This window comes from Molossus molossus, unplaced genomic scaffold (assembly GCF_014108415.1).
Source record: "Molossus molossus isolate mMolMol1 unplaced genomic scaffold, mMolMol1.p scaffold_m16_p_4, whole genome shotgun sequence".
Taxonomy (NCBI): Eukaryota; Metazoa; Chordata; class Mammalia; order Chiroptera; family Molossidae; genus Molossus; species Molossus molossus.
The window spans coordinates 3,137,392-3,149,701 of NW_023425377.1; the positions used below are offsets into that span (position 1 = coordinate 3,137,392).

At 51.9% G+C, this 12,310-nt stretch overlaps 2 protein-coding genes across 6 annotated transcripts in view; one reads left to right on the forward strand and one right to left on the reverse strand.

Moving 5' to 3' along the window:
- Positions 1 to 9,294, reverse strand: LOC118616517 (speedy protein E4-like). Its single transcript, XM_036242105.1, is given in 8 exon segments — positions 1 to 75; positions 243 to 411; positions 3,126 to 3,211; positions 3,585 to 3,643; positions 4,556 to 4,768; positions 5,292 to 5,410; positions 5,412 to 5,508; positions 9,198 to 9,294. Coding segments are annotated over 8 exon segments (915 nt in total).
- Positions 9,270 to 12,310, forward strand: part of LOC118616228 (zinc finger protein 12) — a 21,422-nt gene continuing 18,381 nt past the window's right edge. For 4 of the 5 annotated variants that reach the window (XR_004956535.1, XR_004956536.1, XM_036241706.1 and 1 more), the window contains exons 1-2: positions 9,270 to 9,354; positions 10,398 to 10,461. Coding sequence is in view for 3 of the 5 variants with exons in the window: in XM_036241706.1 (XP_036097599.1) it covers positions 10,447 to 10,461 (15 nt within the window). In the remaining 2 variants the exon portion in view is untranslated. Of the gene's footprint in view, positions 9,355 to 9,783; positions 9,887 to 10,397; positions 10,462 to 12,310 lie in introns of those variants that run through there. The other variant, XM_036241704.1, reaches the window with a different exon arrangement.

A 12,310-nucleotide genomic window follows, 5' to 3' on the forward strand; every position in this document is an offset into this window, starting at 1 on the left:
TTAGGCCTCTGCAGTCGTGGAGATACGGGCGCGATCTCGCCCCCACACCCAGAGCTCTGGGTCAAAAGTCTGGATCTGGAAAGACAGACAGCCCCCTGAAAAGATCATGGCTCTCCAGGGGGACTTCCCACCCTCCCCTGTGCAAACCCTAACTCTTTCTCATCCCAGGTTCCAACTCCGATCCTCCGTGATCCCTTCTCTCCAATCTGGCCCCCTCCCCCAAGTCCCCACAGCCCACCCACCTCTTCGCATTCTTCCCGGGAGACCCTCGTCCTCCAGCCCATGGAACGGACGAACTGCAGCCGCAGCTTGTGGAACAGGGGACGCTGGGAGCGGTTCTTCCCGTAGAGGAAGGAGAAGATGGCTTGTTTGGGTGCCTGGTTATCTTCTTCCATGTCATTGGCCAGGTAGCTGGGGAAAGACATCACGCTGCCAGTCAGGAGCAGGACAGGAAGGACCCCTGTCTGAGGTCAGCTTCCCAGAAAGGGCACCGGCGGGTCATCTTCACACAGGACCTACAGGAGCCCTGTCCTGTGTCACAGAGTGCCATTCAGTCATCAAGAAGCCACTGCTGAGCAGGGACCTCAAGGGCACTTTCATATCTTGATGATGAAGATAAAATTCAGTGGGGAAGGCGGCCCCCTTCCCTTTAACCTGTTGTGTGGGCGCACGTCTGTCTCTCTCTCTCTGTACCCACACAGCTCCCGAGGGCAGGGACTGACTGGTCCACTTCCGTGTGCACCACTTTCCTACGAAATGACTAACAGAGGACTTGGTTCATTGGTGCCTTGACCCAATAGCACTTAAAAATTTTTGTTGTTGTTGTTGTTGTTTCTTTATTGATTTTAGAGAGAGAGGAACGGAGAGGGAGAGAGATAGAAACATCGATGAGAGAGAACATCGACTGGCTGCCTCCTGCATGCCCCCTACTGGGGATCGGGCTCACAACCTGGCGTGTGCCCTGACCGGGAATCGAACCGGTGACCTCTTGGTACATGGGTCAATGCTCAACCACTGAGCCACACCGGCTGGGCAACCCAATAGCACTTCTTCTTCTTTTTTTTTTTTTTTTTAATCATCCTCACCCGAGGACATTTTTCCATTTTTCGTTCAGGAAGAGTGGGAGGGAGAGAGAGGAACAGAGAGAGAGAGAAACATCAATGTGAAAGGGACACATTGAGTGGTCGCCACCCGCACGACCAACCAGGGCCGGGGACAAACTGCAACCGAGGTACATGCCCTTAGTGGGAACTGAACCCGGGTCTCTCTGGACCGCAGGCCGACGCTCTAACCGCTGAGCCAAACCGGCCAGGGCCCAATAGCACTTCTTGAATTCTCTCCCAGCCCTCACAATCCCTGACACATGAGAGGCACTTCACAAGGTTTCATAGAATGATAAAATGAATACTGTGTCTCATAGTCAAGTGTAAAACTGACTACCTCACACACTCAGATAACTTAAATGTTTGCAAAATAAAAAGAATTATACTGAGTGTCTTAAGAAGCCATTGATATTTTGACAGGACCTGCTTCCAACAGGTGTCTACTCTAATGGCACTGAGGAAGAGGGGAGATAAGAACTAACTGTAATCCAAAATATCACATTATAATAGACTTTTAATTAAAGTGCTACTGGGATGCAGAAGTTAGTGGGTTGGAGACAGTATCCGAAGATTTGGGTGTTTGAATCAATTCTAAGAATAGGTCATTTTCTCCAGATACATATGTGTAAAAAAAAACACCTAGATAGAAAACAATATGGAAACAGAGGGCATGGTGTTGGGAAGCGTGGCGAAACAAAGACTAAGCTATCAGGGTGGAAGCACGTTTGATAGAGATCGTAGAAACAGCTGGATTCCAGCTGAGAACTCAGCCTTGATCCAGAGTGAAATCACCCAGTGAAATCGTTGAGGAGGGTGGTGAAGTGGTTAGCCTGTGTTTTGGAAGGATATTCAGAGAAACTTGTAAGAAACATCCCTGGGGAGCATTTTATACTAGATCTGTGTTGTTTAATGAGGGTATGAATTAAGGAGGAAGACCATTACGCTTGGCATTGATGTGGGAGAGAGGAATTAGAAATAGTCAGTCTCGCCCAGCTGGTGAGACTCAGTGGTTGATCACTGACCCATGCACCGAGAGGTCGCCTGTTTGATTCCTGGTCAGGGCACATGCCCAGGTTGTGGACCAAATATCCAGTGGGGGACGTGCAGGAGGCGGCCAATCGATGTTCTCTCTAATCAATATGTGTATCTCTCTCCCCCTCTCCCTTCCTCTCTCTAAAATCAATAAAGAAAGATAAATGGTCAGTCTCAGGCCTGTTTGTTTGGGGGCAGGGTGGTGTCAATTCTTTATGAGGCTTTTATGTTTTCTTTTGCTCTGTTCAGTCTTTTTTTAACCTCGCCTGAGGATATTGTTTTGCATTTACCTTCAGATAGAGCTGGAGGGAGAGAGGGAGGAAGAGAGAGAAAGAAACATCAACATGAGAGAGACACCTCGACTGGTTGCCACCTGCACAACCCCAACCGGGGATGGGCGACAAACTGCAACTGGGGTACGTGCCCTCAGTGGGAACCGAACCTGGGACTCCCCAGTCCACGGGCCGACGCTCTAACCACTGAGCTAAACCAGCCAGGGCTCTGTTCAGTCTTTTATTTTTTATTTTTATTATTTTTTTTTAATCCTCACCCGAGGACACTTTTCCATTTTTTGTACAGATAGAGTGGGAGGGAGAGAGAGGAAGGGAGAGAGAGAGAGAAACATCGACGTGAAGGGACACATCGAGTGGCTGCCACCCGCACGACCAACCAGGGCCGGGGACAAACTGCAACCGAGGTACGTGCCCTTAGCGGGAACCGAACCCGGGTCTCTCCGGACCGCAGGCCGACGCTCTAACCGCTGAGCCAAACTGGCCAGGGCTCTGTTCAGTCTTTTAACTGACATTAGGATTGTTGGTTTTCACAAAGAACAGTATAAAAAAAAACACTATACTATAATCCTATCATTTTTATACATAGGTTAAACCGTACAAATAGGTTAAAAAAACAGATGCATGGTCAGAGACCCACGCCTCTCTCTCCACCCCCCAGGGGCTGAATACTGAGGATGGGATTAGGCAGAATACTCACAGGGCCAGGAAGAAATGAATGCGCTGGTACTGCCAGGAGAACAGCCCCGCCCGGCTGAAATAAGCGACCACCATGGACAGGAGGTACTGGGGGAAAGGGGGAAACAAGAGGACTCACACTGGGAAAGAGGACGGGCAGAGGGACAAGGGGCCGGCTGCTGCTCCCAGGAGGGCAGACGCCAGAGTCTGAGGGCATGTGGTTAGGACAGCCAGCATCAGGAGGGTCTTTGACAAGCTGGAGCAAAGGGGAGTCCCCAGGAGCTGAGAGAAGAAGGGACTTGATGTGTCAGAAGCACAGGGACGAGCCTTGAGCTCAGGTCCCAGAGGAGCCGGGCAGAGGCAGGGCTGCCCGTCCACACTGCACAGAACTCCTCGGTCCCGAAGGGAAGTCCTGACAAGGCATCAGACTGGAGAGAGAACGGAGGGCTGGGAGAGATGGCGGAGCAGGAGTGCATCTTACCTTGTCAGAGACCCTCAGCTTTGTGTCCCAGGCCAGGAATCGTTTGACGACAGGATCCTCTGTGAAAGAGGGCCTAGGTCAGCTCGACAGCTGGAACAGGGTTGCCATGGGAGCGGTCCAGGGCAAAGAGGAGCGCCACGTGCCTCTTGGGGGAGTTTCGGGATGTGGCCAAGGGTGAGGCTGACAGGAAGAGGCTCAGAGGAGACTGCTCCCTGGGCCAGGAAGCAGTGGTGACACGCCCCACCCGGTCAGGGTGCCTGAGTGACAGGGGGGGGTCAGTAGCATATCTGCACGATTCAGATCCTAAAGAATCAGTGATGATCCTTCATCACGCACGAATGTGCTTCTGCCGAGGCCATAGCCCTTCAGGCATGTTCTCAACTGACTGTCAGGTCAGGGTGCGAAGGTGGCCTTAGTACCCCCCTTACACACATGAAGGATTTAGATTCACGAGGCCAGAGCTAAGAAGTCTCGAAGTGTGCAGTGAAAACCAAGCTTTCTGCCCTGGCCGGTTTGGCTCAGCAGTTAGAGCTCCGGCCTGCGGTCCAGAGAGACCGGGGTTCGGTTCCTGCTAAGGGCATGTACCTCAGCTGCAGTTTGTTCCCGGCCCTGATTGGGTCGTGTGGATGGCAGCCAATGGATGTGTCCCTTTCACGTCGATGTTTCTCTCTCTCTCCCTCCCTCCCACTCTATCTGAACAAAAAATGGGAAAAATGTCCTCGGGTGAGGATAAAAAACAAAACAAAAAAACCCCAAGCTTTCTGATCCCAAGTGCAGACCCTTTTCAAGTCTAGACCAATCTTCTGTCATTCCTAAGTGTCCCCAATGAGCGGTCAGTACAGAGTCCTCCTAGGACAGAAAGCTCACCAGCTAGCAGGGAATTATTTCCTATTGGAAGAGAGTCGTTATTGGAAGTGTTTTGTTTTTTTAAAGAACAGGACTGGAGGGTGCTGTCCAGGGTTTCTTCCTACCGAGCAGCCTGGTGAAGGCCTCGTGGTGCTCCGGCAGCACTGAGGACACCCGCTGCCTCTTCAGCTTCATCTTGAGCCCACACAGGGTCTCCACAACCCAGGTGTCCTGGGCCCCAGGGGCCGCCTCCTCCTCCGGCTCCTCTTCTGTGGACCACTCCCTCTTCCTCTTCCGGTCAGGGGACTGAGGCAGGGGGCTGGGGTTGACCCAGGGTGCTGAATAAAGAAACCAGGCTACGATATAATGCTTTTGCCTTTGGAATTCAGCTGCTGTTCACCTAAACCCCACCCCCACTTTACTCCACCTATCTCCCCCCAAAACAAACCCCTCCATTCTCTCCAGTCTCAGGGACGACTGGCCTTTTCCCCAGACCTCTTTGCCTCTCTCTCTTTTGGTGATGTCCATCTGTCCCCCACACCCTCCCCTGCCCCATTCATCTTGCCATTGTTCTGTGTCTCTGTCCTCAAAACTCTTTCGTTAGAGATCACTTCTCCCGTGGCTGGGGGAGGGAACCTCTGGTGTGCCCTCGCGTCCATTCTCTCCTCGGACCTCACGCCTCACCCTCCTCCCTGGCTTCCCGGGCTCTTTTCATGGGATAGTCCTGTCTCCGGTTCTTGTACACTCCTCCAGTTCCTGGCTTTCTGAATCTCTCCTTTCTTTCACACACACCCTAGTCAGGTTCCCCTTCCTCCGTAATGGTCAAGCCTCTCAAATCCCTTCTGCACCTAGTTTCCTCACCTGATGGTCCTGGGACTTCTTCACCCACTCTCACCTCCAAGGGGTACCCTGGGGAGTTAGGTGGAGGGCTCTGGTTCTCAGAATGTGAACTTGGTTCACAACTGGCCATGATTTCTCCCAAACTCTTCCTTTTCAAGAAACCTAGACTCTGATCTGTCCAAACTCTTGTTCTCGATTTGAACACAGACCCTTATCCCTTCTTTGAGCTGAGTAGACACTGGGAGTGGAGAAAGGATCCGAGAAGATGCTGTTGTCCACCTTCGCTGCCAAGCACCACGGAATCTGGTCCTTCCAATCAGGAAGGTCGGAAGCCTCTGATGTCATCAGTCATTCCAACCTGGCAACCAGTTTCCCAGTTTCAAGGTTTCAAAATCACTTTTAAAAAACGCAGAAATGATAAGATCGTATAAGAATGTGGAGGGATTGAGAAAGACAAAAAACAAAAAACCTAGCCTGCACCTGTCAGACTCATCCTTGGGCTTGTTTGTATCCCTCTAGTGCAGGGATTCCCAACCTCTGTGCTCTTTCACACTTGGGGTTGGACCATTTCTGCTGCGGGGGACTGTTTGGTACACTGTAGGATGTCTGGCAGAATCCCTGGCCTCTACCCAGATGCAGTGGCACATACCCCTGAGCTGTGACAACCAGAAAAGTCTCCAGAAATTGCCACATGTCCACTAGGGAGTAAAGTCGTCCCACACTGGGTACCATGGAGGCAGAGAGGTACCTAGGAGTAGTCAGGATGGGGTGAAGAGAGTGGCCAGGGGAGCATGCTCAGCAGTGCTCAGGACTGCAGGGGGCCCCTGAGGCAGGAGGGAAAAGTGCTCCATGGGTCTGGCAAACACTTTTGATCTTTGAGCAAATCCAGGTGGGGAGGGGCAGAGCCCAGTGGATAGGCTGTGGGGAGAGAGGAGGGAGTGAGGAAGTGCAGCCAGTGGAGAGCCGTGGGCAGGACCCTGCTCTGAGGGGAGGGGGAGGGGGAGGGGAGAGACACAGCTGAGACAGAGTTCTTGAGAATCTGAGAGAAACTGGAGCCATGGGGAAGGAGACAGCTGAAGAAAGCTTGAAAATACAAGAAACATGTAAAAGGAGGGGCAGACCCTGCGTACTGTACTGGAGGCATGTCTATTGTACTGTTTAAAAAATACCAAAGACTAATTTTGCTTTTTGTGAAACAAAACCCACAAAAGTATTGTGTGTATATGTATGGTATGTATATTATAGATTTACGTGTGCCTTATGTTATAGCTTTATGTTTGAATAAGCAAAGAAAAAGGTCTGGAAAAACATTTAGCAAACAAGGGGTTACTTAGGGAGGTTGGGTTCAGGGTTAGGGAATGGGAAGCAGGAGTGGATGGGTGTGGGGGTATCTGGTGGGGAGGGGTGGGTTACAGGGCAGTAGGGGGGGGCTTATATATCTTCATGTACTTTTGCACTGTGTAAAGTGAAATAATGCCCACAAAAATACCAAAATAAGTGAATAAATAACTGGAAATAATTTACTGGGAAAAAACAGATGACAAATTGGGGGAATATTTGCATTTTTAAGTAATACAAAAAGAGAAAGCTTTATATTCTAACTACAATATATGCAGGGGTCTTTATGAAAGTGCAGGAAGAGGTGGGCTTCTCCTGCTTCTGGCCAATCACAGGGTCCAGATTACCCTCCCAGTTTATTTATTTTTTATTTATTTTATTTATTTATTTTTTTTATCCTCGCCCGAGGACATTTTTTTTTTTTTTTTGCATTTTTTGTTCAGACAGAGCGGGAGGGAGAGAGAGGAAGAGAGAGAGAGAAACATTGATGTGAAGGGACACATCGAGTGGTTGCCACCTGCACGACCAACCAGGGCCAGGGACAAACTGCAACCGAGGTACGTGCCCTTAGCGGGAACCGAACCCGGGTCTCTCTGTACCGCAGACCGACGCTCTAACCGCTGAGCCAAACCGGCCAGGGCTACCCTCCCAGTTTAAACAAGATTTTAAAAAGAGGGAAGTGTGTAAAAGGACAGTTTTCAGCCATTTGGAGAGAGAAGCCAGCCCATAGAGAGCCCAGGCCACACACTGCACCCTGCGTGTTTGAACTGAAGGGACAGAATGGGTTATTGCGGGGACCTGGCAGCTGCGGTTCGCAGGGCAGAGAACCAGAGGAGCCGGGCACACAGAGGAGCCAGGCGCAGAGGGCACCCCCGAGTTTCACTGAGCACCAGTTAGTGCATGTGGGGAAGGTGGGAGCTGGAGGCCAGGGGCCCAGGATGATGGGCACTCTGCTCATCTTCACCGTGGGGCTTCCAGGGTGCTTGGCACAGCTCCCATCCTGTACCTGGTGAAAATGGAAAGGACCATAGAGAAATGAGCCCTGTGATTTTCCTGGCTCAGGCCCAGAGGTGTGGTCACTGTTCCTCACATCCCAGCCTTCCATGGGTGAGAATTCAGGCACAGGCCATGGTGAATGGCAGCAAGAGCTGGAAAAGACCATCCCTGGCTTCACGGCCACTTTCAAGAGCAACTTTGGACAAGCACAGGCTTTGTGCAGGGTAAGTTTAATGCTGCAGTTCAAGCTCAAGGAAGATAAGATCCCTGTCTCAGTCACCCCGGGACTTGAGGCGAGGCTCCAGGCCCCTTGCTCTGAGCTGTAAATACCTACTTGTCATGGAGACATGAGAGATTTTCTTTTTCCTTTGGCATAAAGGCAACTGACTAGCAGGATGGCCACTCAGCTGACCAGGTAAATGTATAATGGACAATGGAAGAATGTATAGCAAATGTACTGTCCTTTCTCGTGAGAGGAGTTAGTGTTGAACTTGAGAGTGTGTCTGTAAGGACTATGCCTGCTGAGCTCCATGCAAAGGTGAGGGTCCTTTCTCCTGCCAGCTCACTAGTGGCTCCCTGCCATGCCCCGCACAGTCTGGTTTAATGCTGTTCAACAACAAACAAAATTGTCTTCTCTATTCTACATCTGTGGACATGATTGTCTGGGTTGTTCGAGATATTATTTTTAATCCCCTCCACCACACACGCACAACAGCTTTGTAGAAACAACTGGCCCCAAACACGGTATTATTTCACCACAAAGAGGTGTTCATCATTGTCCTTATGATTCCATTTTTGAAAAGCGACACGTTTACCCAACCATCCTCTTTAGGAGGTAAGATCCGCTCACCTTTCTTCAGTGTGTGAGTACTTTCTGACTTTTTACAGTTTCTATGAATTCGTTGTGTAATCTAGAAAAGCTACAATTTCTATTATCTTTTCCTTCCTTGGAGAAACCAGATGCCCATGGGCAATACTATGTTATGTCATAAGCTGGGCATTTACTGATTCCTAGCATTTTGGTGAAACTTCTGGTTTTTCAGTTACGTGGACATGATACACCCCCTCCCTGCCCTTCCCCTGGTTGTGGGGGAGTCCCTAACCCCAAAGGTCTTGGAGCAAGGAAAGGACCAGGATTCCAGGGCGCAGTCACACAGGCGACACCTTTCCTTGAGCCCTAACGGGAGTCAAGACAAACGGGAAACTGGGGCCCCCTCCGGCGCGAGCTCTCCCCGCACGCGCCCCCTAATGCGGGAGGGCCGGGACTACCGAGACGCTCCCTAACTCCACGGCACGGAGACTTATGGGAAATAGAGTCCTGGCAGTTGTCCCACAGCCCCGGGTGGCCTCCGGCAGGCGGACTTCCGGTGTCCTCGTGCGCATGTGCGCCTGGGGCTGTGTGCGTGTTCGCGCAGGCGCACTGCTGCCGTGCTGCTGTCGCTTCCTGTCCGTGCCCAGGTCACCGCTGGCCGTGGTTCCCAGGCTTTGGCCTCGGTTGGGCGAGGGTCCCGGGCCTGCCGGGCCGGCGCTGTGGGTCGGGCCGCCACCCAGCGGGCGCGGGGCTGTGCGGGACCGGCTCGCGCGCGGGCGGACTCTGGAGCGGGACCTCCGAGGCGACCCCGAGCCCGCGGGCCAGGCCCGAGGAGCTGGGCGGCGGCGGCGGCGCGGTCCGAGCTCGGCCCGTCTGCATCGCGGCGACCGGACCGAGGCGCGCGGGACAGTGACGTCCCCGGGAGGGACATTCTCCTGAGTGAGTGTGTCCCGTAGGCCCCGAGCCTGGTCCTCGGGGACGCGGCCTGGGGAGGCGCAGAGGCGGGGACCCCGGGGGAGAAGCGGCGGAGCCTCGGGAGCCTTGGGGCAGATCCGCAGTCCCCACGGGGTAGGTGGTGCTGGGGACTCGCCCCGGCCGAGGACACGAGAGTGTGCGGCCGGCGCTCCCCGGAGATCCCGTGTCCGGGCCGGAGGGCAGGGGCAGGCTGCTCCGGAATGGGCGCTCCCCTGGGGCTTGTGACTTCTGGGTCTCCTGGGGGACCTGGGGTCCCAGGCTGGGCTGCGGATGTGCCGTGTGCCCTCCTCCCTGCACACCCAGCACCCCTTCCCCCTCAACGCCCCTCAGGACCTTTGTTCTCTGATCTAAGTGTGTGCCCGTTCCCCTGGGTCCTGCCCTGTGCAGCCAGTGCAGCGGGGACAGGTCTGCAAGGCGACGTCCTGCTGCTAGGTGCCGGAGGAAGAGGCTGGGCCTGAGAAGGGCGGTGACTTGTCGGAGGTGGTGTGCTGTGCAGGTGGGATTGCTAACAGCACTCAGACTCGCAGGCCAGGTGTTGTGCCCGCTGTATTTCTGTTAAGTCAAAGTTTCTTAATAAGAGGCCCTTTGAGCAGCACACCCATTTGTACAAATAATGCAAAGACTTAGTCCTGCTTGAGTGTATCCCTTTACTCAGAGCATCCTGCTGACTTGCTGATCATGTTAAGAGTAAGAAAATAGGTGACTGTAACAAAATTTCTTCTTTTATCTTGTGCAAATGATGGAGGATTATTACAATAGACTTTGATGTTCATTCACTAATGAGAGATGTATCCACTCAGTCACCACATACCACATAATCATGTGGGAATTATAGACATACAGATGGGGGCTCCCTCCTTATCATTCTTCCAGTCACTTCCCAAGGTTTAAAGTGATAGTCTCCCAGAGGTGTCTTTGATGGAACTTTCTGGGTGAGTTCTTGTGCAGGAAGAGAACTTTCTTGGCAGGCCAGATCCTCCTAACTTCGTTGCCTTTTCTGTCTCCAGGTTGCTTCCGCTTTCACAGCCCTCCATATTTTTCCAAGAGCAGCAGAAAATGAATAAATCTCTGGTGAGTGTTTTTAGTTACGTGTTCCCTAGTTTGTTTTATAATACACCTTAGGAGACAAATAGTTCAAACTTTGAAATGTGAAAGTAGACCAGATATAAGATATGGTCGGACAAACCACAGAGCAGCAGGTCAGCACCAGGCATTTCTGTCATGTTCATGTGTATAGATAGCATGATCCTCAGAGCTCTTAAAGACAAAGTACAAGGCCCTGGCCAGTTTGGCTCAGCGGTTAGAGCGTCGGCCTGCGGTCCGGAGAGACCCGGGTTCGGTTCCCGCTAAGGGCACGTACTTCGGTTGCAGTTTGTCCCCAGCCCTGGTTGATCGTGCGGGTGGCAGCCACTCGATGTGTCCCTTCACGTCGATGTTTCTCTCTCTCTGTCTCCCTTCCTCTCTCTCCCTCCCACTCTATCTGTACAAAAAATGGAAAAATATCCTCGGGTGAGGATAAAAAAAAAAAAAAAAAAAAAAGACAAAGTACAGGTATGCCTCGTGTTCTTGACATTCGTCACAGAAAATGACAAATACCATCCATTACTTGACTTACACTGACCAGGTGAAACACTTTTGTTTTCTTACGGGTTTTAAAGATTTTGTGGATGATCGCACTATAATTGTGACTTGCCTTCCTAAGTGACAAGCCCTAAGCCATGACCATTGCTGCCTCGCGCCTCCTGTAATCCAAGGGCATACTGCCCAGGGAGCTCTCAGTGCATAGACCTTTGCTGGTGACGAAAACATTGTTGTCCCATAGATACATTATTTTTACTGCTTGATCCAGGGGTAAAACAATGACTCTCTGTAGGAGTGGCCCTCTCGCCCATCAAATAAATCTCCCCAAATATTTCTCTGATCGTCTGTTGGGATTGCACAGCAGACCGTGAGGTGAGGTGTCTGACAAAGATCCCTATTTCTCATTCAAGTTTCATCTGGCAGCCTATAGTCTTGGTTCTGCCCCTGCCCCTCCCCTGAACCTGACCCTGTCAAGGTCCCCGTGATCTAGTGTACAAGCCCATGGAGGTCTGCCAGTCCTAGCCATGGACCTTGCCCATCTGCAGTCCCCGTGTTGGTTTCTGTGAAGATCTTCTCTTGGAGGTGATTTCAAGAGGCAGGTCTTACCCTCAGGGAACTTCTGTTCTCCGTGGAGGAGGCAATTCATAGAACTCGTTTTGGGAGATCACGGAACCCTGGTCTGTCAGTACGTGGGAGGCTGCAGTGATGGCAAGCAGCCTGGCTGCAGCTGCTGTGGGTGACGCGGCTGTCACGCGGCGAGGCGGCGAGGTAGTTTGTGACAGCCCTGAAGCGAGCAGGGCCCGAGTAGCAGCAGAGGCTGTGAGGTGCGTAGACAGAGACAGCATGAGCGGACTGGAGGCGGCTCTGGAAGTGCAGGGAAGATGCTTGCTCCTCAGAACCGGGTCTTCTGCCGAGGACGGGGGTGTGTGAATGGAGGTAGACATGACATGGAGGGGCTGCCTGAGAATGAGACCTTTTCATTGGGCAAATGAGTCATCTGATAAAAAGATGTCGTATGCAGAGGCTGCTCATGTGAGTGGCATGAAACGCAGGGGTGGGGGTGAGTCAAGGGGATGCCGGTTCCTAGTGGGAGGCCAGAAAAAGGAATGTGACGGGGTGTTCTGGCTGATCCTAGGCCCCAAGAGTATGTCAGCTTGAGATTTTTTCCTAATCATGAGTGAGGTTTATATTTCTACATATTTAGAAGTTTCCCCCCCATTAATAGACTATTTTTTGAGCAGTTTTAAGTTTACAGAAAAGTTGAGGAGACAGTACAGAGTTCTCATACTCCTCTCTCTCAGCTTCCCCTATTGTTACCATGTGATACTTTGCTACAATT